General features: G+C 34.9%; 1 protein-coding gene across 1 annotated transcript in view; it reads right to left on the bottom strand.

The window, feature by feature from the left end:
- Nucleotides 1–7,604: 7,604 nt before the first annotated feature.
- Nucleotides 7,605–23,983, bottom strand: part of KIFAP3 (kinesin associated protein 3) — a 155,873-nt gene continuing 139,494 nt past the window's right edge. The window contains exon 20 of the mRNA XM_043484947.1: nucleotides 7,605–8,064. Within this exon, the coding sequence (XP_043340882.1) occupies nucleotides 7,956–8,064 (109 nt within the window). The 3' untranslated portion in view covers nucleotides 7,605–7,955. The remainder of the gene's footprint in view (nucleotides 8,065–23,983) is intronic.

Raw genomic sequence — 23,983 nt, 5'->3', positions numbered from 1 at the left:
CAACAGTGGAATTTTGATGCCAGGAATATCGGGGGACACAGACAAATTTATATCCTTAGAAAAACAACCAGTTTCTATCTAGTTGAACCTATATGAGTTCAAAGGCCTCATGGGTCTGCTGTCTATAGCCATAACAGCAAAGTTTCTAATTATACTTTGGATCCATTAAAACTCTGAACAATCCAGAATGACGGCCTAGATCCTGACCTGATTGAAATAAGGAAAGGGCTAAACTATCACACTGACAAGCAGGTGGCGAGACAAACATTGTCCTCTCCTGTTCTGAGGGACGGCTCTGTCCCCTGAGATCAAAGCTGGGGCTTCTGATAAAAAGCAGCCGCACTGGCAGCGCTAACAGAGGAAACACAAAGGCTACTTGTGGGTCCAGGAGAGCAACACCGCCGCAACCTGGAATTAGGTTAAATGCTAGGCTTCTTCCTTCCATCTGATGAGTCCCTTGTCAAAGGACTAAGCTGATCAGCACAATATGCTTAGCTCCAGGCCGTCTCAGCGCAGGCAGCACAGGAAGCCAAGCGGCTGGTGAGCTGTGACTAATGGAGGAACCATGCAGTCAAGTAGATGGAAACAAAATGGCTAATTAATGACAAACCACTGTGGGAAAAGGAGCTATCACAAGCAATGGTGTTATGTGTAGATACTCAGTTGTTGAGGAAGAGGTTTCTAAATAGCACAGTGAAATAGAGGGTGTAACCTGAACCCTAAACTGAGACAATAGGAGTTCTATCCATCACTGATTCTTTTCATGGAAGTGTTAGGAAGGTAGGTTTAGACAACATTCTGAGAGGCGGGCACTTACCCTTATAAGTAACTGATGTACAAATTGGGATCTAAACTAGTGAATGGTAATCAAATACACTCTAATTTGGTGTCCTAGGGACAGTATAAATAGGTCCTAGGATTGTGTTCTTGGGGTTCCCCCAATGGCTCAGCAGTAAAGAATCCACCTGCAGTGCGGGAGCTGCAGGTTTGATCCCTGGGTTGGGAAGATCCCCTGGATGAGGGGCATGGCAACTCACTCCAGTATTCTTGCCAGAAGAATCTCATGGACAGAGGAGACTGAAGGGCTAAAGCTCATAGGATCACAAAGAGATGGACTCGACTGAAGCGACTTAGCATGCACACATGCAGGACTGTGTTCCTAGGATACCCTTTCCCAGGGAACAAGGTAGATGGGTTCTATAGGGCTGCTGATCAAAGTAACAACAGACAGTACTGATTTACTGCCTTACATTTGTGTTCAGGGACAATGACAATGTTTATGACCAGTTGTGTAACCCAACCCCCATTTGTGATGACCACTATGATGTTTGTTTTTTGTGTACTCAGTTGTGTTGTGAATACCTGTTTGCAGGTATTCAGCCTGGTCCTTTTTGCTGTGGCTGCTTCAGGTGGAAGCAGAGTCCTGTGTCCTGGTGCCTGAACTACATATAATAATTGTAGGGATACCAAAACAACAGCATCTGCGACATGTGCTGCAATAAATGATACTGGTACAGGATCTACTAGCACAGGAATTTCATGCTCACAATATCACTACTCTTCATATAATTTGGACATAACCTGTAACTTAGGTGAATGGACATGCATATGGCCATTTAAAACATGCTCTGTGGGAATTCCTGCATATTTACCAATTGTTGTTTAGTCACTAAAATTGTGTCTGATTCTTGCAAACCCATGGACGGTAGCCCACCAGGCTCCTTTATCCATGGGATTTTCCTGGCAAGAATACTGGAGTGGGTTGCCATTTCCTCCTCCAGGGGATCTTCCCAACCCAGGGATAGAATCTGCATCTTGTGCATTTGCAGGTGGATTCTTTACCACTGAGCCATCTGGGAAGCTCTTATTTACCAATTGCTTTCCTGTGAATCAGCAATTATAAATTCTAGCTGTACATTATAATCACCCAGAGGAACTTTTAAACCATAATGATTCTTGGGCTCCATTCCCAGAGATTATTATTTAATTGGATTGAGTTGGAGTTTGGGTACCTGCATTTTTAAAAAAGCTCCTCAGGTAATTCTATTGAATGCATACTAGTATCAAAAAATAGTACCCACCCTAGGAACTAATGTGATTGTTCTCAAGGTGTGGTCCTTGGTTCAGAAGCATTATCATCATCTGGGGACTCGTTGGAAATGCAAATTTTGGGGCCCCATCTTAGACCTACTCATCCGAAATACTGGGATGTGGCCTAGAAATGTAGTCCAGGAAGTCCTCCAGGTGATTCTCATGTAAGCTAATGTTTGAGAGCCACCGAACTGGTGAAATTATTCAATGGAGTTTGAGCAAGCATCATTTTACTTCTACTAATGGGTGAGACAGACAATCATCTCAAGGATGAGCTGGGGCAGAACTCTGCAGTCTGACGTGACTATTTGCTCTTTTTGGGAAGAAATTAATTATCCTAAGAAAATGCCTGATACACTTCCAGGAAAATTAAGATTTCTTCTGGAGAGTCACATTGTTGTTCACTAACTTAATACTTAAGCGGACATTCTTTTTGTATCTCCCTCTCCTCCTTTTTCCTCCTCTTTTTCTTTCCTTTTTCTTCCCTTCTCTCCCGTCAATCACTCTCCTCCCTTCCCCTATGCCATAAGAAATTTATGGTAGGAGCTTCTAAGACTAAGACCAGGAAGACAGGGAATGTTTTCCCCTTTGTTACCTTTTTTGGTGTTCTTCTTTCTTTTGTAGAGGTCTATATTTCATCTGGTATCATTTAAAAATCCTTCTGCCTGAGAAACCAGGACATTGTTGCTACTAGAGTACTGCATTTACCAGCCAAAGAATGCCAAAGGTTGCTGGCAAAACCAGAAGTTTATATATATTTATTCAATCTCCTTGTACACTTGATGATGAATATACAATTATAGATCAGCAGTTATTTTCTGTCAACTCATTGAAGATATTTTTCTACTGGCTATTTGCTTCTATAATTGTCAGCCTAATTATAGTATCGAATATCCTGCTGAGTTTTGTCTTTTTTTTTTTTCCTCTTTGATATGCTGTAGTTTCATGCTGATAAATCTGTGTGTTTCCTGTCTTCAGATTTGGAGTTCTTCCTCATTGCTTTGACCTGAATGTTTGCGCAATTGCACAATTTATATGTTGAAACCTAACCCTCAAGGTGGGTTGATATTAGGAGGTGGAGTCATTGGAAGGTGCTTAGGATAGGACATAAGGGTGGAGCCCTCATGCATGGAATTAGTGCTCCTTTTAAAAGAGTCTCTAGAGTCTCTTTCATCATGTAAAGACACAGTGAGTAGGTAACATCTATCAAACAGGAAGTGGCCCTTATTAGCCACCACACCAAATCTGCCAACACCGTGATCTTGGACTTCCTATGAGAAGGAAATGCTTGTTGATTATAACCCATACAGTCTGCAGTATTGTTTTAGTGGTTTAAACAGCCTAAGACACTCATTTTGAAGATACATTCATCTTTTATATTAGAAAATTATCTCAAGTATTGCCTTCTCTCTTCTCCTAGAACTTTCCACCTATATTTGTGTCCCATAATTGCTTATATTTATATATCATTCAAAGAGAATCTGTGATGTATTCTGGCTAACTTTAAAAAAATCTAACTTATATTATCTTCCTCAGTTGTGTCTAACTTGTTTATAACTCATCTACTGAACTTGAAATATCAAAGTTTCTAGAACTTCTGGTTTTCCATTTGTCTTTTATTTCTTGCTCATGTTTACATTCCCCCTTTACTTCTTTAAATACTTTAACACATTTGAATATTCTCTGTATGAAAATTCCAACATCTGATGGGGGAAGGTGCCTCATTTTATTGTTTCTGCTCTCTTACTGTGACTTGTTTCCTCCAGGGCTTTGTAATCTTTCCATGAGTTCATTATCAGTTGACCTTATTCTGTGAGAATCTTGTGAAACCTGGGTTGAAGGTATATTCTTCAAGAGGAGATTTGTGCCTATTTCTGCCATGTGCTCCAGAGTTTCCAATACTATACAGATAGTGTAAATTTGAACTCCAGTTTCAAAGATATTCAAACATGTTTGAATTTTCAGGGGAGATTTCTCTCTCTTCAAAGATAGGCTTCCCCTATGAGATCTTTCTCACTTAAGAATATCCATCTCCTTCACAAAACAAAAAAGCCAAAAGAAAAACCAAATAAAAACAGAACGTAAAAAAAAAAAAGAAAAACCGAAACCAAAGAAATTGATTAAGTGTGGTATTTTTGGGTTCTAACTATCACTAAAACCAAACAACTCTATGGATCAGACTCCACTATCTTATGCCCCTTGATGTCAAGTCTAAGGGCAGATAATTTTTTGGAAGGTATTTTGTCTTTCTTTTCAGGATTCTTATGAAATTTTAATTCATTTTTATCAAGAGCTTTCCTGCAGTATGTAAAAATAGATGTCAATCAGTTCAGTCGCTCAGTCGTGTCCAACTCTTTGCGAGCCCATGGACTGCAGCACGCCAGGTTTCCCTGTCCATCACCAATTCCCAGAGCTTGCTCAAACTCATGTCCATCAAGTTGGTGATGCCATTCAACCATCTTATCCTCTGTCATCCCCCTCTCCTCCTGCCTTCAATCTTTCCCAGCATCAGGGTCTTTACCAGTGAGTCAGTTCTTTGCATCAGGGGTCCACTTTAAAAAATGGTTCACATATTACAGGGGAAAAATCCTTTTTAGCTGAAAAATACCATCTTCTATTATCTTTGGCTATTATTCCTATACCTTTAAAAAAAACACAACAACTCTTTTTTTGGAAAATGACCCAGCCAAATGTTTGATGCTCTGCTTTTTATCTTCTACATTATTTTCTTACATATTATTTAATCTGTTATTTTCCTCTGTCATCTTAATATATCAAATTTTCCTTCCCCATTGCTGATTTTTTTCAGTATTATTAAAAATTCTATTCTTTAATGCAGCTCTATTTCAAGTCTTTATCCCAAATAGTAGGGAGGTTCTGCTATACTCCAAAGAAAACATATATTGAAGTTTAATGTTATCTCTTCACTTTAGTAGGCTGTCATGTACCTGGCTAAAATGTGTATGTGGGATTTTAGATATCCGAGGAGACGCCATTATTTTCCAAACTCTCATTGAGCTAGCAACAAAGACCCAAAAGAACACAACTCACCTCACTGAAAATGTCGATGTATCCTCAATGATAGAATTTTGGAAAATTTGTCAATAAACAGGACAAACTGACTGGATCTGGAAAAAATCCTTCAGGTACTACTTGGCAAAAAGTAGGAAGATCAATCTGTATTTCTCTCTTATTCTTGGCTTCATGACTTAAAACATGTGAGGTCTTTAAAACCTTGAAGACCAGGCAGCTAGTAAAAAATCTTGTAACAAGAAACAAAGATTCTGAAAATAGGCCTTCAACTGGGTTGAAGAAAAGGCATTCTCTTTTGTGTGAGACCTTCTGACAATCTGGCTTAAGTCTTTGAGTGCTAAAGTTTCTTGGCATATTCCTGGTGGCATGGAGTAAGCCCTGGCACACGAGGCCAAGTGGGAGCCTAGTGACTGTAAGCTCTGATCACAGCTACAACTAGTGACGGTAGCACGTCATTTTGTGTGATGTGCCTCACAACATTTCTGAAGTCGCTGTGAAGTCATGGTAGGTAGGACACATGGCTAGTTCTACTGTGCTGTGCAGAGTTAAGCAATAGGCGTGTGTCATATATGGAAGGGGCAAACAAAGGGTGGAGCAGTTGTCCTGACTGAATGTAACGGTGGCTCTTCCATGGAGAGGGCAGCTGTGATGTCAGGAAGATGACCACGCTGGACGGAGCGGTGTGGACACGAGAGGAGTGAACAGAACACAGGGAACCTATCCTTGGCCCCATGTGAGGAAGCACTTTAGGGAACTCTGAGAAAGAGCAGAAAACTCTTGAGAAGAGATAATTCCCAGTTATAAACCATGAGTTGAGGCCATGGCAATTTAGTTCTTAAAGTAAATGTGACTTCTAACTTGTAGTCAAAATCTGGTAAGGCCAGGATATCTGACTTACATACAAAAGGTATTTCTATTTTTATACTTCTTACACATAAAAGGTATCGTTATTTTTGCCCAAGGCAAAACCCTTTTGTTCTCTTAAGTATGTAAGAATGCTAGACATTCTTCCTTATTCCTTTAGTCAAACTTTCCTTCATAAATAATGCAAAGGTAAATTAGTCCAGGCCTGAGTGGAAAGATCACAATTTCTAAATCTGTAAATTTCTAAAATAAAAATTACAAAAATGTATACAGGGAGAATGAGCATGTGCATGTAAATGCTGGAGCCCATGCTCGAAGTGTTATGAATTGTTTTGAATATTCTTCCTAAATCAGTTTATAATAGTATGAGGCAAGTTACAGAATGTTTGCTTTATCTAATAATATCACTTCTTATTTGTATTTATACTTTGTACATATGACAAGTAATAAGGCATGATACTTAGTATTGAAGTTACTGCATTGGAAGCAAGTTATGTCACAGAAAAATACGTAAGTTTGGGAAAGTCATTTAATTTCTCTTGGCATGGTTTTTCCAACTGAAAGGAGTTTGATAGGGTTGTTTTTAAGGCCCTTTCCAGTTTTACTATCCTATAGTTAAAACAGAAACCAAGACAAATAAATACATGTTTTTATAAACACAAAAATAAATAAATATCAATTACGTTGTGAGTTCAAAGACACAAATCATGTCTTAGATTCATTTATTTCCTAAGGAGCATGATATACTTTCTTATATGTAGCAGGTGGTAAGAAAATATCTGTTGACTATATTTTAAGTTTATATGTGATTGGTTTCACAAATAAGTAGAGGACTGAATTATTTCAAAGGCTCTTTCCAGTTCTACTAACTTATGCTTAAAATATGAATCAAGTCCAATAAATAGTATAGTAGACCTATGAGATTTTAAATTGTCTTTGATCTACAAATTCACTTCAAAGTCTCATATAATTTCTTCCACAGCAGGTGCTCAAGGAAATATCTGTATATTGTATTTATTTTATTTGTTCTGTTTTTCAAGTAAGTTTTTCCATATTATAACATGAATGACTTATTTTCACAACTCATTATTATATCTTTCCATTTCTACCTACCTAGTAAAAACAAGTGAACAAATGGGAAATGCGTATCTAAGTGAGCAAAATATTTTGTTCTTTAGTTTTTGTCAAAGAGACTTATTAGCTTTTCCATACTTTGGACTTCATAATAGTAAAATTTAGAAACCAATACTAACCTAGTTTCATGTATACTAATATATGTTCTAGGTTTTCTATATTAAAATCAAAAAGACAAAATTAATTTGAATTAACTGCTGAAGAAACTCTACTCACAAATAACATAATTATGGCATATGTTCCACCATTAATCAAAAAATCATAGTTAATAACTTTGGGAAGCAACCTTTCAGGCACATGGCATGAAATAAAAAAGGTGATATTCTTTTTATAAATTTTAAAGGTAGCACTATCACGTGAAATACGCAAGAGTTTACAAGGGGGTAAAAAGGGGCAGGAAAAAAATAAAATTTATATGCACTCTATATAAGCATGTAACTCCTAATGAAACTCAATAAATAGAAACACATGATTTTTGCCAATTCATTTGTACTTTATGCTTCTTTTTAATAGAAATTAAATTAGTCAATTAATGTACATAATGCAGTGTTTGTTCTCCAGTCTAGGTGCTTTTCAGCATTCACTTTTGAGTCTCATGGTAACTGTTACTCAGCATTGAGATGTGGTTTGATGAGTGAACAGGGTCAAGCATCAACTGTACTTAACATAGGACAGAAGGGGTTGAAGTTAACCTGCAGCTAATAACAGGGAATATTAAAAAGAGACACAGACCTGCAAATAGTATCAACATGCATTATTAGGCCAAGATTCAAAGTTAACCCAACCCACACAGATGCCTTCTCAACTGGAAGCACACAGGGAGAGGGATGACTTTACCGAGACCCACAGCCATAGTAGTAAGGTTCATCAGGGCGGAATCCGTAAGCTGTGGCGGGGCGTCCAAGAATGCCGACAGACTGGCCAAAGCCATCCATTCCAAGGCTAAAAAGAGAAGGAAGAATAGTCAGTTATATTCTTCATCCCAATGCAGGTTGAGTGAGAGGCCTGGAGATTTATACCTCCGAAATTCTCTAGCAGCAAAATAACTTACGTGGCTGGCTATTATTAACTTTTTTTCTTCTTTAAATTAGTATAGCCATAAAAATATATTAATAACTATTTAATTCTAATAATGTGTTAAAAATATTGAAAATCTCTATCACCAGGCATCATTCAGGGCAAAGAGAAAGAGAGATCAGAAAAGTTTTAATAAATTACTCATATATGACTTATATGCCAGAATATGAAAATATTTTACATGTTAGCAATTATCAGTAAAAGAATACATTACTAAGAAATGATAAAATTAAAACTAGTAGAGTTTTGCTATTTATAATAAGATCTCTATTCCATAGGACTAATTCACTATTAGTAAGGACATGCAATTAAGTTTTAGCAGTAATCTTTCACTCAGAGCCAAATCATACTACAAGACTATGACTACAGAAGATAAAGAATTTTTAAAAATTTGGAAGTTAGCCAGATTTGATATGCAAATTCTTCTTCTGACTCTTCAATGCAAAAAAAAAAAAAAAAAGACTAAATAGTGCATGTTTTGAGTTATATAGCAAGCTGATTATAAAGGTAGAATGAAGTTACAAATGTAGATTGAAACATGGATAAACTATTCCTTAAAAATTATGCTTTTATCTAATAATAAATTTAGAAGAAAAAGCACTTTTAAAGAGTCAGAGAATTATTAAACACTTAGCAAAATGACAAGATACTTATTTTGCCAGGCAAATATGGCAGCTCTAACATGCTCATGCATAGCTCATGCAGTGAATGCTAGTGAGCTTATTTCCAATCAAAAGAAATTATTCATAATGCAGAAATCTAAGCTTTGAAAAATAAATATATTTAAATGATTTAAGATTGTTTGAGATTATGCTAAATGGAAAGACATTTTCCCCTTTATCAGCAAAATCTCAACGATTAAAAAATATGTTCATATAGGCAGTAACTTCCTCTCACAACATGAGACTAAGTTAAAACACTTTAGAAGTAACTATTAAAATGTTAAGGTTTTAAATAATTTGTGTGCAGGTGTTGGATTAGGACTAAACACTAAAAATAAAGGGCATATATTAATAATTTATGTGAATCTACCTTGCAGGGGAATGGGATTTCCAAAATACAAGGTTTATGTTAGAATCTGTAATGAAAGATCCTGGACAGATCAAACTTTTGGGCTCCTTCTATATAAAAAATTGTCTTATTTCTAAAAGCTATTTGAAATTTTTAAGTCTGAATTTTATTTTGAAATGCCAAAATCTAAGTATACCCTTCCTACTTTGGTCCCATGAAAGAAAGATTAAATTTTCTGATAAAGGGAAATTATTACTCTAGAGGTAGCTTTAAAGATGTTTTAGAAATTAATGGAGTCCATGACTAGACATATCTGTATCAGCTTAAAAACAGGAAAAGTTGGCCATTGAAAAATTTTCTCTTGAAGCACTAAGGCGAACAAATACTCATGTAACTAAAAAACTGTCAATTACATAAAGGATAACTATATAGCCTGTGGATTTTAGCTCCTTCCCTTTTTCATCTTTCAGCTACTCCCTCCTTACATTTTAAAGCATCTTTTCTGAAGCTAAATAGCAGGAGACTTAGGTAAAACTCGATTTAATTTTGTCTTTATCAGTCTAGCAGCTGTGGTGAGATTACTTTTAAGAACTTGGAAACAAGAGGAATATGATTGATCAGTGAATATATACGCAAAAGTGCCTTCAAAACAGAACATCTCACAACAGAACAATATGACGGCAATTCTATCTAAAAGGTGATGATGATACTGAGAAGAGAGTCTGTCAGCCACGTTGGCACAGAATAAGGAGCTCTTCGGAGGCCACGCTGCAGTAGAACCAACCCAAGCAACTCCTTGGGGTGACGTATAACGTCATCAGGACTATGTGACCATTTTCACAGGCTTGTCCTCATTGAGGAAGCGGCCTTAACAAAGGTTCTGAGTCTGACGTTATTATATATTCAAACTGCAAAACTATTTTTTATTTCTATGACCAATAAGCAAATGTCTAATTACTGTTTCCTCATATGACCTGCCAACAAGACATTAAGTTTATCTTATCTGCCTAATAGTTATACTTTCATTGTAAATTGAATTGACAAATGGATATTGTTTTTTTTTAATATGTTAGTCACATTTTTTTATAAGAATTATGTATCCCCATGTCAGTGAAAGTAAGACCAAACCTTGAACATCAGAGTTTGAGTTTCCAAGCCTGCAGGTTTACTGTGATAAACTTCTATTTATGCACCCAAGCCAGTGACAACATACAAGCCAATTTTTTTGAAGTTCCGTAAATACCACTTGGGAAAAATTTTCAAATAAGAGAATTTGAAATCAACTCATAAAATGAGTTTTTCCAAAATTATCCATCATGTATTACAGATCAAATTGCTGTTTAAAGAATGTTTGAAACATTGTAACCAGTTTGGGTCATAGTCTCACGTAAGTCCTACATCCTTTTGTATTATGAAAGATCAATCATATCCCTACAATTAATATCTTCTAAATAAAATTCACTCTGAAACAGAATAGTTTGATTCTTTAGTCACTTATTTGGTTCTAATATAGTGGGGAAGTTAGACTTCTGGGGATGCTAAAACCTGGATATTCTTTTGGGACATGTGGACACTTTATTTTCTCCCTTGGCATAAAGATGTAGCCTTGTTAATGCTGAATTTGGTTCAAAACCAGGAGAGCCTAATGTAAGTTTTCTGAATAGAAAGCAGATAAGATTATATAAATTCTGCTGGAAAGGGATAGACACATGAAAATAAAAGGAAGTGTCACAGCAAAAACTGTCTTTTCCTAACCCACTAAGACTTAAGAGTACATGATATTAAAGCCACTTGCATGCCGTCACCAGGGCCCTTGCAAACCAATAGAAACTACTGTGATGTGCTGTACCTGCTCTTGCCCTATGTGACCAACCTGCTTCAGACAAGAGTTCGTGTATTTGGCTGTTTATATTGGAATTTAATCCAACACTCGCATGGGTGTTTCCGTATGTAGGTATTCTCTTCCTGGTACTCCTAACCTATACAAAAAAGCTGTGTGTTCCTTTAGATTAGAATATGCCACTACTAGACCACATTTCCTTTACAAGACTAATTATGTGGTGCCATTTAACCTTTACCCTCAACATCCAGGTATCATATTTTAGACCTTTCAATTAGAAAAATACCAAAATGCAATAATGTTTCTTGAAAATACATAATTCTAAAGAAAATGGTTACTGTTTGCTGTGGAAAGACATCTAGGAAAGGTAAGGCCCCCTCCAATCCATTTGCTATTAAGTTTCATGTCCCAAGAACAATGATTTTGGGGTACTTAGAAAAAATAGTAAGTTCTTCCTAAGTAAAAAAAATATATTTAAAGTTCAACTTAAAACCACACCTAGGTTTTACTTTTAAACAAACATTTAGAGATCTAATTAGCATTTGGCAAGCAAAAGACTAAATTTTCTGTAATATTTACAAGGCTTCAGAATAAATTTTCAACAGCATTCATTAGAATTCTCAACTTGAGATGATTCAGAGAGGGAGGGAAAAAAGAAATCCAGGTATGACAAGTGATGCTTCACATGCAGCACATGACAAGGGGAATGGCAGCCAGCAGGGAGTCCTAGGCACTCCGAGGCGCTGCCGAGACTTCTGTGCCAGAGAAGATGGCATTCCTGCAGAAACAGAGAAAAATCACCTACCTCTGGCTGTTTGTGAGGCTTAATTAGTGCGTATTTGTAAAGCACTTTGAAATCCTTGGGTGAAAAGTGCTGCATAAGTGAAAAGTATTATCATTATTTTATTAATGTTAGATAAAAGCAATGCAAGTTTTTTCTTCTTTGAAATTTCCATGTTAGCAAAACGAATGCAAAGCAAATAAGGAATATGTTAGTGGATACTGCAGGGAAAAAAAAAAAAAAAAAGGCTACACTCAAGTCAAGTTCTCTTTTCATAGGCGGCACATAGTATCTTTGACTTGTAAACATTCTTAGAAATAATCTATTCTACCCTTTCATTCACAACACTCTTGACAGGGTCTATACAGTTCTTGTCATAACACCTCCATCACATTATACTGTCAAAGCAGTTCACCCCTTCTATAGATACATCAAACCATTAGAAAGTTCTTTATGACAGTGAGCTGAAATCTGGTTCTATTAATCCTAGAATTACCTTCTCAAAACACATAAGAAGTCTAATTATTCTTTAGTATGACTGCTTCACAACTCTCATTTAATCAATCCTCATGACATGATCTCTAAAATCATTTGCTTTCTAAAGCATTTTGATTTTTTTTCAGTATTTATCTTAAAATAAGCTGAAAAGAAGGCAGTACTTATGTGGTCTGAAACCAGCATAGAACATAAAAATGAGATCCTGTTTCTGACTCTTTGTTAATATAGGCCAAAATTGTGTTGATCTTGAACAAAAATTTTAGGTGTCATTACCACAATATGGCTTACATTGAATGTGTGTGTGTACAACTGTGTGTAATACACACATGAAATTGATAACTTAAAACTAACCATGTTTAATTTCATCTTTTTAGCTTGGGTCTTTCTTTGGGGATTCTGTTCTCCCTATGCTAAAATCTTTTATGACAATATATTTACAAGTAGGAAACAGTGATATATTAACTGTCTATCTTTGTGATCCATAAGATAATACTGAAGGCTGGAATTCTTTTGGGATTGTCATGTGAAAGGATTTAGCATTTTTTGGAGGAAACAGCTCCAAAATGTATGATTTAGTAATAGTCTTCTAGAACAGCTCATTCTTTTTATTAAATACTCCTGTATACTGATCATAGAATCAAAATCAGTATGTTTATCTTTCTTTCTAAGTAGACTGTAAATTTATCATCAGATAAATCTATAATTTCAGCTTAAGTATGATTTGTCATGGGAAGTTTATGTCTATGTCCTTTGTACATCCATCCACTCAAGTAGTACATGAGTTTCTATAATGTGCTAAATATAGTGTTGAGAGTCAATGTTAAAAACAAAGGATGTGGTGCTTGGAAGGCAGTAAACAAGACATGGTCCCTGATCACGGATTGATGGCAACTAACATGGAACCAAAATCTGATAATATGCTGTTACCCTAGTACATTTACAAATTACTACAGCGGAGAATAGGACCAAATATTTAATATAATGTGAGAGTATACTAAAGGTTGTACAGATTGTTACAGAAGAATCTCAAGAACTAGAAAGCGTTTATAGAAAACACTTTGTCTTTTAATGTATCTATCACTTCCTGACATAGTAATTTGTTTTTGTCTTTATTTCCTATTAGAATGTAAGCACCACGAATGGTAAGAACTATCTTATCCATTGCTCTCCCACTAGCATCTAATATTGTGTCTGACATGGAATGGGATTTCAGAAAGCATTTGATTGCATGAATAGATGAATCTTAAAGGAAAAGTAGGATTTCACAAGTGGAAAGAGAATTCTTGGTAATGTGACAGCCTGAGCAAGAGAAAAGGCTGAAGAAGAGCAAAACTATTTGTTATAGTTAAAGTCTTAGGTTTGCAATGGAAGCAGTAGCTGGAGATAAAAGGCAGAAAGAGGGAATTTTAAGACTGGATTTTGAAAGCTCTTCATATGCCACGTGAGTGCATGCATGCTAAGTCACTTCAGTCGTGTCTGACTCTTTGTGACCCTATGGATTATAGCCCGCCAGGTTTCTCTGTCCATGGGATTTTCCCAGCAAGAATATAGGAGTGGGTTGCCATGCTTTCCTCCAGGGGATATTCCCAACTCAGGGATTGAACCTGTCTCTCTTACGTCTCCTGCATTGGCATGCATGTTCTTTACCACCAGCACCATCTGCGAAGCCCTCACATGCCACACTAAGAATCAAATACTTCTGGAGAATTGTCAGTGGTTTTTAAGAAGGGAAACAACTTACTTCTGTGTTTTAGAAAGATAATTGGGGTGACAGGCAGTTGAGAAGCAACAGCATGGGGAACATTTAAGAGAATACTAAGGCTGTCCATATGTGAAGTAATGCAAGTCTGTAGAGGCAATGGCAAAACTCACTATGATCAGATATGCTACATTTCATGACAAAATGGTATCTTTTCTCTTTTGAAATGGATTTTTAAGCTATACCTTTACTATTTGTTAACTGGGAATGAAGAGAAAGAATTTCAAAAATGGCCAAAAGTTTGACACTATAGTTAACTGGAATGAAACATTTTTTACTCCTTTAACATGGGAATATGTTTCATCAAATAGCTAAGAGGCTGTAGTACTCCATGTATTGATAGAAGAAATCAGATTGTAGAAGCAGTTTGTCTTTGTATTGAATGGGAAGAGTTGGGTTATTCTGGCAGAAAGAAACATATTTTTTTCTGGAAATTCATATTTATAGCAACAAGAGAAGTGTGGACTGAATGAGATAATGCCTATAAAACTATACCTAACAACTGTATGTCGTTGTTGTTGTTGTTCAGTCGTTAAGCCGTGTTCAACTCTTGAGACCCAATAGACTGTAGCCCGCCAGGCTTCTCTGTCCATGGGAATTCGCAGGCAAGAATACTGGAGTGGGTTGCCATTTCCTTCTCCAGGGGATCTTCCCGACTCAGGGATCAAACTTGCGTCTCCTGCATTGGCAAGTGGATTCTTTACCAATGAGCCACCTTTGAATACAATACAAACGAGCCATATTTATATGCATTATAAATAATGATGCATTATTTAATCAGGATCTAATTGTTTGCAATTTACAGATCTACCACTAGATGGAGAGCTTGCTTTATCATTGAGTACCACTTTTACAAAGTTTGAAAGCAAGCTTTATCAAATTTAAGCTTCTCAGCATATTTAACATTGACAGAATGTGGTTTCTATTGCTTTTTCATATAATTTATGTCTTTGATTTATATATTTGATATGATTTAGATAAGCAGTTGAGTTAAATAGGAATTTCTTCTCATTCATTTACAAAGTTTTGTGAATGAGGAGGCCTATGAAAAGAACAGAAGATGCTGATTGTCCTGGACACTGAAAAATGTACTGCATTTATAATGTTAAAGTACTACTGTAACAGGAAAGCTTCTAAAATTATCATTTAACTTGTCAATAACACTTTGCTTCTATAAATGTATATATATAGTAGATAGATATTTTAGGTTGCTCAAAGGTGTTACTTTTTGCTTTTGGCTTGAGCCTTTGTATTATTGAGAAAATGAGTAGAGTGAAGCAGTCTTTTAATGAGTTTCACCAATATATATCACTTAGCTGACACTTTCCATTTATTTTCTTTTAATCTTTTATATGCATAATTATCACTTTTTCCTTTATTCTGATAAAACTAAATGGCTAGAGAATCTTTAAAAAATCATATTTTTAGTGAAATCAAACTAAGTAGTATTTTCCTCAAAATTAAGGGTAAATGATAGCAGGAGTGGGAGATTGTATGTAATGTATAAATTTGAAACTTACTAAAAGTTTTTTTTGAAAAGACACCTGTCAGTTCTAAGGGGAAAATACCACCTCAGGGACAAATCCTTTCAATTTACTCTACTGAGATGCTTCAGATAAAAACAAATTTGTACTAATGATAAAGAAAGCATGTGTAAAATAGTCATTGATTTATTTTAAATGGAAAGCAGCTCCATTTCATGGACACTCTTTTACAATTTACACTTATTATACATCTTCATTTGTTATTTATTTGTTATTAACATATTCATTTGTTTTTTAGTCTAGTTTAATGATTATATTTTTCATGTGGAGATATTACAGTTGGTACTTTTTCATATTGTATTATCTAGCCCTTTTTATTTTTAAAAAAACTCTTACAATCTCACTTAGATTCTTATATTAACTCTCGTTCTTGGGTATCCTAGGTCTTTTGCCATTGCTTCCGACATTTCTTCACGACAGTCGCTTTCTTCATGAGCTTCATAATTTTTTCCTGTATTCAACTTTAGGGTTTTGTTTTGTTTTGTTTTTTGCCTGTCTGCTAGCTGTTGAGCTTGGGAATACTTCTACTGAGAGGTTCTGTATTTATTAAACATCAAGATCCTGGGATTTCACTGTCCTGAAACCATTTGAAAGATAATTTCTTGACTTGGGGTTTCCTGAACTAGATGTATAGTATAAATTCTGACCCCACATGTTTGCATGGAGCAAGAGTATGATTCCTTTCCTCATAAGTGACTATCTTCCCCATCTAAGACCCTATCTAGGGTCTGAGTGCAGAAGACAAGTTTTAGTTACTTTTATGGGCTAGTGAATTAAAATCATCTAGTCCTCTTTTCAACTGATGAGAAAAAGGCAGCTCTTTGAAGTTCCAGGCTTTATATAGGGAACTTAGAATTAAGTTTTATCTTTCTATACCATGTAACCTATACCTAGTTCAATATTCTTGTGGTAGTTCTTTTGTGTGTGTGTCATGTAGGGTTATATTCTGTCTACCTTTTCTATATCTATATAGGAAGGGGTACCCAAGTCAGGTCAGTCTACCATCTTGCTGGAGCCCCTTCTACTTTATTCTTATTAATCTGCTTTCCACATCAAAGGAAAGAATTTTTAAGTCCTATATTTCTGTGACTCAAAACTGGCTTTTTTGAACAAAACAATGACTTGAAATAAATAACTGGAGCTGATAGAAGGTGTTTTCTTTTCTCTTATTTGCAGCAGTGTGGTAGCACTCTAATAGGTGCCTAGTAGAAGTTGTCAGATGTGACTGTGATGCTGAAGTGAATTCTTACTGAAACCTGTAACAGTCTCAAAGGCTTCCCTGGTGGCTCAGAGGTTAAAGCATCTGCCTGCAATGCAGGAGACTGAGGTTCGATCCCTGGGTCGGGAAGATCCCCTGGAGAAGGAAATGGCAACCCACTCCAGTATTCTTGCATGGAGAATCCCATGGAGGGAGGAGCCTGGCAGGCTACAGTCCACGGGGTCGCAAAGAGTCGGAGACGACTGAGCTACTTACTTCACTTTCACTTTTCATAACGGTCTCAAAATTTTTATAGCAATCTTTTAATGCAAGTATACCATCTTGTAGTCTTTAACTTGAATTTATTCAATTTAGTACAAGGACTTCTTGAAATTAGCAGTTCTATAATATCAAGCAATGCCTCAGTTCACACCACCAAATGTTAAGGGAACTTGCTGAGCTGCTTAAGTAACCCCTAGGTCAATAAACTGAGTCATTAGCACCTCTTTTAAAGAATTGTTTGTCTGTTACTGGCTCAACATTTATATAATCTGTCATAATACTTTGGTTTTTTTAAGATACAAAAATTACTGCTGTAGGCTTAAAGTAGAGAGTTTAAGTAGCGATGTTTTCACAGTGATAGTTTGAACATACTGTCTGGTACCGAGTGAGTTAAAGCCTGAACACCACAGCTAATTACTATATAATGCTAACCTTAGTTGCTGGTTCATTTTGAGACTCTTTAAAATATGAACTGTGTATTTTACCCCTATGCACTCTCTTAATGATTTGTTTTTTTAGACTGAAATCACTTCCAGCCATCAGTTAGGCTCTTGGTCTCTACATATGCACTTCTCTAAGCACAAATATTTCTTTTTCCTATTGGTCTGCCAGCTCTGTCAGAGCAAATTTCACTTTAAACTAAATGCTATGATACTTAAAACCTCTTGGATTACTCAGGCTGCTAGTGTGATCTATGACCTTCCAAGAATGACAGCTGAACTTTCCAATTTGCTTATACTGCTTGGGGAACTAAAAGCACATGCCAAAGAGAAAAATGTTTCTGATGTTGAACAGAGAGTAGAGTTCTTGTTGGAGGTGGGAGCAGGAGACTATTAAGTACTGAAAAATACTAATAAGGAATGAAAAGAAACTAAACATGCTGTAAAGTCTAAGAGCTCGAGCGTAATTCAAAAGTTAATGCTGGCATTAAAATTTTTTAGTCCACTTAAAATATGAATAATGACCTTCAGTTACTGAAATTTAAACACCAACCAGAATCTTAGAAAGATAATGCACTATATCAAAATGAACAAGTTCAAGAGATGGAACCAAAATTATCACAAATACCATACCTAATGGGCTATATCAACTCCCCATCATTCTTTATAAAACACACAGAAACACAACATACAGATATAACCAAAGAGGTAAAGTAATATCATATCTAATATGCATGCTACCCCTACTGACATATCAGTATCTTCTAAATTAAAAATTAATGTTACGCTTCTGGTAAAACATGGTCTCCAAAGTCCTTAAATAACTAATACAGTGTGGGAATATTTTTATATAGTTTTGAAACTTTTAACTTTTACTACCTTTCATAAGAGGTACACAAATATTAGTTGTAAAAGAAAATCTTAAAAATCTTATCAAATACATGTTAATGCAAAGTTTCCAATTTATGCCCTAGTCTACTTATTTATTTGTCTCAGTAATTTTTAGGCTAAGCAGCCTTCAAATTACCTTTGGCTAATAAAAATCAAATGGTGATTGATAAAGACCTTTTTTCATAGCTAAATCAAACTAAGTAATATTTTTCTAAAATTGAGGGCACAAATATGGATACTAGAAACTATATTTAAACAAATTAAAAGTGCATGTTTTTAACTTGATTCTAAATGAGTTTATAATACCAAATATACAAGCATTTCCTTACATTATTATGACATTGTTTTTTAATAAGAAGATTGATTCTTTAAATTCTATAGTGCTTTATAATTTTCAAGTTTCATACACATGATTTCATATAATCCAATAAAAACCCCTTTCTCCCCCACCCATATCTTGTCCCTCCCCTTTCCCTCTTCCCACTGGTAACCACTAGTCTGTTCTGTGAGTCTGCTTTTTTGTTTTATTCACTAGTTTGCTGTATATCTTAGATTCTGCATAGAAGTGATATCATACAATATTTACTTTTTTCTCTGTCTGACTTATTTCACTTAGCATAATTATAACATTTATGTTGGGCAGTGATATACAAGTACTTTCAGCCACTAACTCAGTAGTTTCATTAATCAATACAGGTCAGATAAATATTCAACAGTTACTCAGTGCCTTCTAGAGCACTTAGGATCTCAGTACATTACATAATACACCAATACTGCATTTAGCACTAGAAGAACAGGTACTAAAGTAAATCTCTACTCAAACTTTATAAACTATCTTGGTTCCTGAGAATGCATTTATTATATTATAGGTCTGTATATAAGAAGGTAAATTCATTTTCTACTTAGGTCTAAGGCTAATTTTCAGTTGTCAAGATACAACCGGATTGAAGCCATCCTGGTCAACCAGGTTGCAGTCTTGTGATGATGAAACAAAGTATTTCTAATATTTTCTTCATAAGATGGGGCTAAGCACCTTTTGCAAGCACTGACATCAAGCAAATTCAGTGCAGACTGGAATGCAGAAGTACACGATTGTAAAGATTACTTTTCTGACTTGTGTCCCCTTATTATATTTTAAATTGAAGTTATTATTTTCAAAGCAACATAAGGAAACACACTTTTTATCATTGATGTAATTGGCATTTTTCTCCCTTGTGATTATGTTTACAAATTCAGCAAAACAAACTTAAGTATGAGCTTATCAACAACTCCTGCATTTTATTAAAGTTAGTAGGGTGCGATGACCTCAAAACCAGAATATCTGGATATGATTTATGTCTCTATTGATATAGCTTGTTTCAGTCTGTATTTGTAACTTTCTCTCACGATTTCTTTTTTTTTTTTTTGTGGTAAAATAAGAATAATGGCTATCCCTTCTAACATCTCTCTGCCTTGAGATTATTGTATTTCCAACTCTCTTACAAGAACAGTACAAAGACCCTTATAGCATGTATTTGGTGGTGTTATCGTTATGACATATGAAAATGATAGAGCCTTCCCTAAAAGTACTTAAGAAATTCTGGCTCCTGCCATATAATCCAGACTGTTAAGAGATACTCTATCATACTTGGCATGCTTCTTACACATGCTTTCTGTTTGCCTTTACAGAGCTCTTACATAATTCATAAAGATTTATGCCAACATATAGGCAACTAATTGTTGTTGCACTAAAATAATGCCATGGCCAATCATATCTTCCTTTACCATAGTGAGACTGGACTGCTTATATAAATAAAATTATTCAATCAAAATCCTTCAGATGCTATGTCAAGATTGATGCAAATGATACAGCACCTTTAGGGATGAATAATATGGGGAACGTCTCTTTACACACTTTTTCATCTTATTTTATATTCTGGGAGTTTATTTTGAAAGTAGTAAATCAAGGATAAAGTTTTTAGTTATTCCACACAAATCATCACTTTGCACACTGCAAACATTTCTGTACGTAGGTTTATTGCTATAGTGTTGGCTTTTCTTTGCAAAGGGCACAGGGTTATAGAAGTGTTTAGGGTGGGTATTTTCATTCTGTGATGTTTGCTGACTTGTGATTGTGCCAAGCTGACAATATGGGATACATAAGCAAAGCTGGGCAACTACGAGGAGAATTCTTCAGGGAGATGGAAATGTACCATACATTTTTGAGATCACAGGCAGTAGAGGGTTTTAAGTAGCATTTCCAATGGGCACATAGGTATATTAGTTAATTCACGTATAAAGGACAAGGCAAGATTAAAAATTGACTTAAAATGATGATGGTGCCCACCTCCTGACGGAAAATATTACTTCCTTCCCCCAGATTTTAGAAGAAAAAGGTAAGATGCAACTGTAGGATACTGACATAGTTTCTGTTTTCCCTTAGTATATACAGAGAATGAGTTGAGCTATAATTGCCCAATATTTATAAAGTCCTTAAAATCCAGAATCTTAAAAAAAAAAAAAAAAAAAAAGACCTTTTGAGAATTCCTGCTTTTTACTATCTCAAAAGAGATCTCATGGAATTTAAGCACCGACGTAAATACAGCTTTACGGGGTTTCTTGTATCAGTTTAAGTTACAGTTGTAATTTAAAAATTTACTTGCCTAACTATGATCATAGAAGCCTCCTCCCATCCTTTCACATTTGAGGGGCTCTAAATCAGCCACTTGAAATTGTCCACACAAATCTGGATTCCTTTTTAAGATTGCTTTGCCTTTTAAGTTCTGACAGGCCAATATAAAGGTGCTTTGTTTTTGGCTGGAAAAACCTGAGATGGAAAGAATTTCTGAAAAAGTGGGATGTATCAACTTTAGATAAAGCTAAACAAAGAAGACTGGCTTAAAAATATATTAAAGTATGTTATATTCTTTGATACAGAATGCAGACTTATGTCCACAAAAGAGACAATATTCAGAAAATCATTAACTATGCTCCTCTCTATACATCTATTCAAAAGACTATTTAAAATCTTTAATCTTGACTATAGGCACAAGAAAGCATTTGTTGGTTATGCCTCTCTAGTCTGAAATATGTAGTCTTTATGTAAAAACCAACATAGACATACATAGATTTTTACATTCACCAATAATTAACTTTAATGATAAAAGTATAAAGTTCAGAAAAATACTAATAATTCTTCTCAAATACAAAAGCAAAGCATCATTTGAAAATAGATTTTATAGCAGAATGTCACATTTGTCTCTCTGAAGTAGGTCTGAGTTATATTTAGTTGGCAGAGCCACTGAATACCTAGTGAGATTACCAAGTGATTTGGGCTACCACTGAAAAACTTCATATTGGCCTACAATTCCTATAAGTAAATGAAGGGGGAGATGGAGGATGAGATGGCTGGATGGCATCACTGACTCAATGGACATGAATTTGAGCGAACTCTGAGAGCTAGCGAAGGACAGGGAAACCTGGTGTGCTGTAGCCCATGGGGTCGCAGAGTTGGACATGACTTTAGAGACTGAACAACAACAAAATTTACAGGATTATAGTTCATAGTTAATCCCCTTAACTCCAGAGTTCCCTTCCATAACCCTCAATGGAGGCTTACTGCTTTTTAAAAATGAGAAAATCTAATGCATTTAAACAAATCTAAAACTCTTTCAATTAAAATTTTTCAGAATTCATCAACAGCTATGACATTGGCATTAAAAAAAGTTCAAAGACTAAACTGTTTTCTCTCTCGTTTCCTTGGGAATATCTATCTACCTACCTACCTACTTTCTTCCTTCCCTATCTACCTTCTTATGTAAAATGAAAGCTTTCTACTGAGTAAACCTTTGCTCATGAGATGGAAGACATCAGAAAGCAACATTTACATCAAGCTCTTTGACACAATGTCTCTTCAATATTCAAATTATGTTTTGTAGGACACTGACATGTTTCTTAAGAGGCATTCTATTACAAAAGTACAAAAAGCTGTTGTCTGAATCAGTCCCTCCAAAGTACTTACTGTTATAATGAAGCAACTAAATTCTAGTGAATCACCAGACCATTAAGGGGCAGTATTATTAAACAGCCTATAAAACTCAGGAGGTTGTATTTTAATAATAATGTGATTCTTTGCCAAATATTGCACTGTTTAGGTTAAAATGCAAAAGTATCAATCTGTTTACTTATTTATCTAAGAAAATTAATCACAATATCTTTAAAAATTTTTATTTTTTCTGGTTTTGAAATATTATTGACATATAATATTGTCATTAGATCATCTTTTTTCTTCTGGAAGAAAATGTTAAAGGTATAATCTTTCATAACAGAGGTAAATTAACAAATAGCATGCTCTTAAAAAAGTGTTTAAGATATTATGGCATTCTTCTCTAATGATTAATTGGTGTCATCTAAAGATTAAGGACAAATAAAAAATGTTTAAGACATTTATGTCACTGGGACACACACACACATTTAATCAAGGTGTGAGAACAATATAAATGTTGGCAGGAACATGTAGAAGACCACTGATATATAAAAACTGCCACTGTACTTAGTATTAATTATTTAATTATTTTTCTAAGCCTGATAATACTATTACCTTTAAAAATCTTTTTAAAGAGTGAAATAAAGAATAATAAATAGGATACTTTAAGTCATCACAAAAAATTATATTTTAACCCTGAACTTTATATATATCCTTCTCAATGGGAAAGGGATCATTTCTTACTGATTTCTAACCCTTGAGCCCATCCAAGTGTTTCTAAATTAAAAAGGTTACTGAATAAAATAAATTTTAAATGTTAAAAATAAAACATTAAATGTACATTCTTACTTCAATTGTATTTTTATTTAATACTCTATAAAGTTATCTTCATTCATCATCACAGAAACTTTAAGTAAAAATTAAAAGTATCTTTTGGAAATAAAATAATCTCCAATAGTATATAATCTGTACTTCTGATAAAGTGATTATCAACAGGTCAACTAGTTAAGACCCAATAATAAGAAAGTAACAAGATCAAAAAACCTTTTATTCATTTTAAGTATGTGGTAAAATTTGTTTCTACAAAACATAGGCTATTTGACAATGAAAACTAACATAAAACTTGTAATACTGGGACATTACAAGTTTCTTTTCACAATAACTTTTTTTAAAGCTAGAGAAAGCTTACATTCAGTATAGATGGTACTTTTCAGTATAGGTATATATGTGGTAGTGTAAGACATGTGCACGAAGATTTTCTTAACTCAATCATAACAATGAAGGCAATCACCTTTATGTATAAAAAACACTGCAATTAAAAAGGCAGTTTTTTATGTTATGTAGGTTACTAAAAATTTTCCTATTTAGCATAGGCTCCTACCAACAACTTTGTATTACAAGCACATAATATTATATATACATCTTGATTATATATTTAATAAATACTACACATTGTGCATTTGAAATGATCTGATTTACATTTTAAAAAGATCACAATGGTTACTCTGGGAAAAAAATGGATTGCAAGAGAAGGCAAATATAGAAGCAGGGAAGTCAGGAGGCTATTTTGAATGGT

Source organism: Cervus canadensis, chromosome 13 (assembly GCF_019320065.1).
Source record: "Cervus canadensis isolate Bull #8, Minnesota chromosome 13, ASM1932006v1, whole genome shotgun sequence".
NCBI lineage: Eukaryota > Metazoa > Chordata > Mammalia > Artiodactyla > Cervidae > Cervus > Cervus canadensis.
This window is presented reverse-complemented; position numbering and strand designations above follow the sequence as displayed.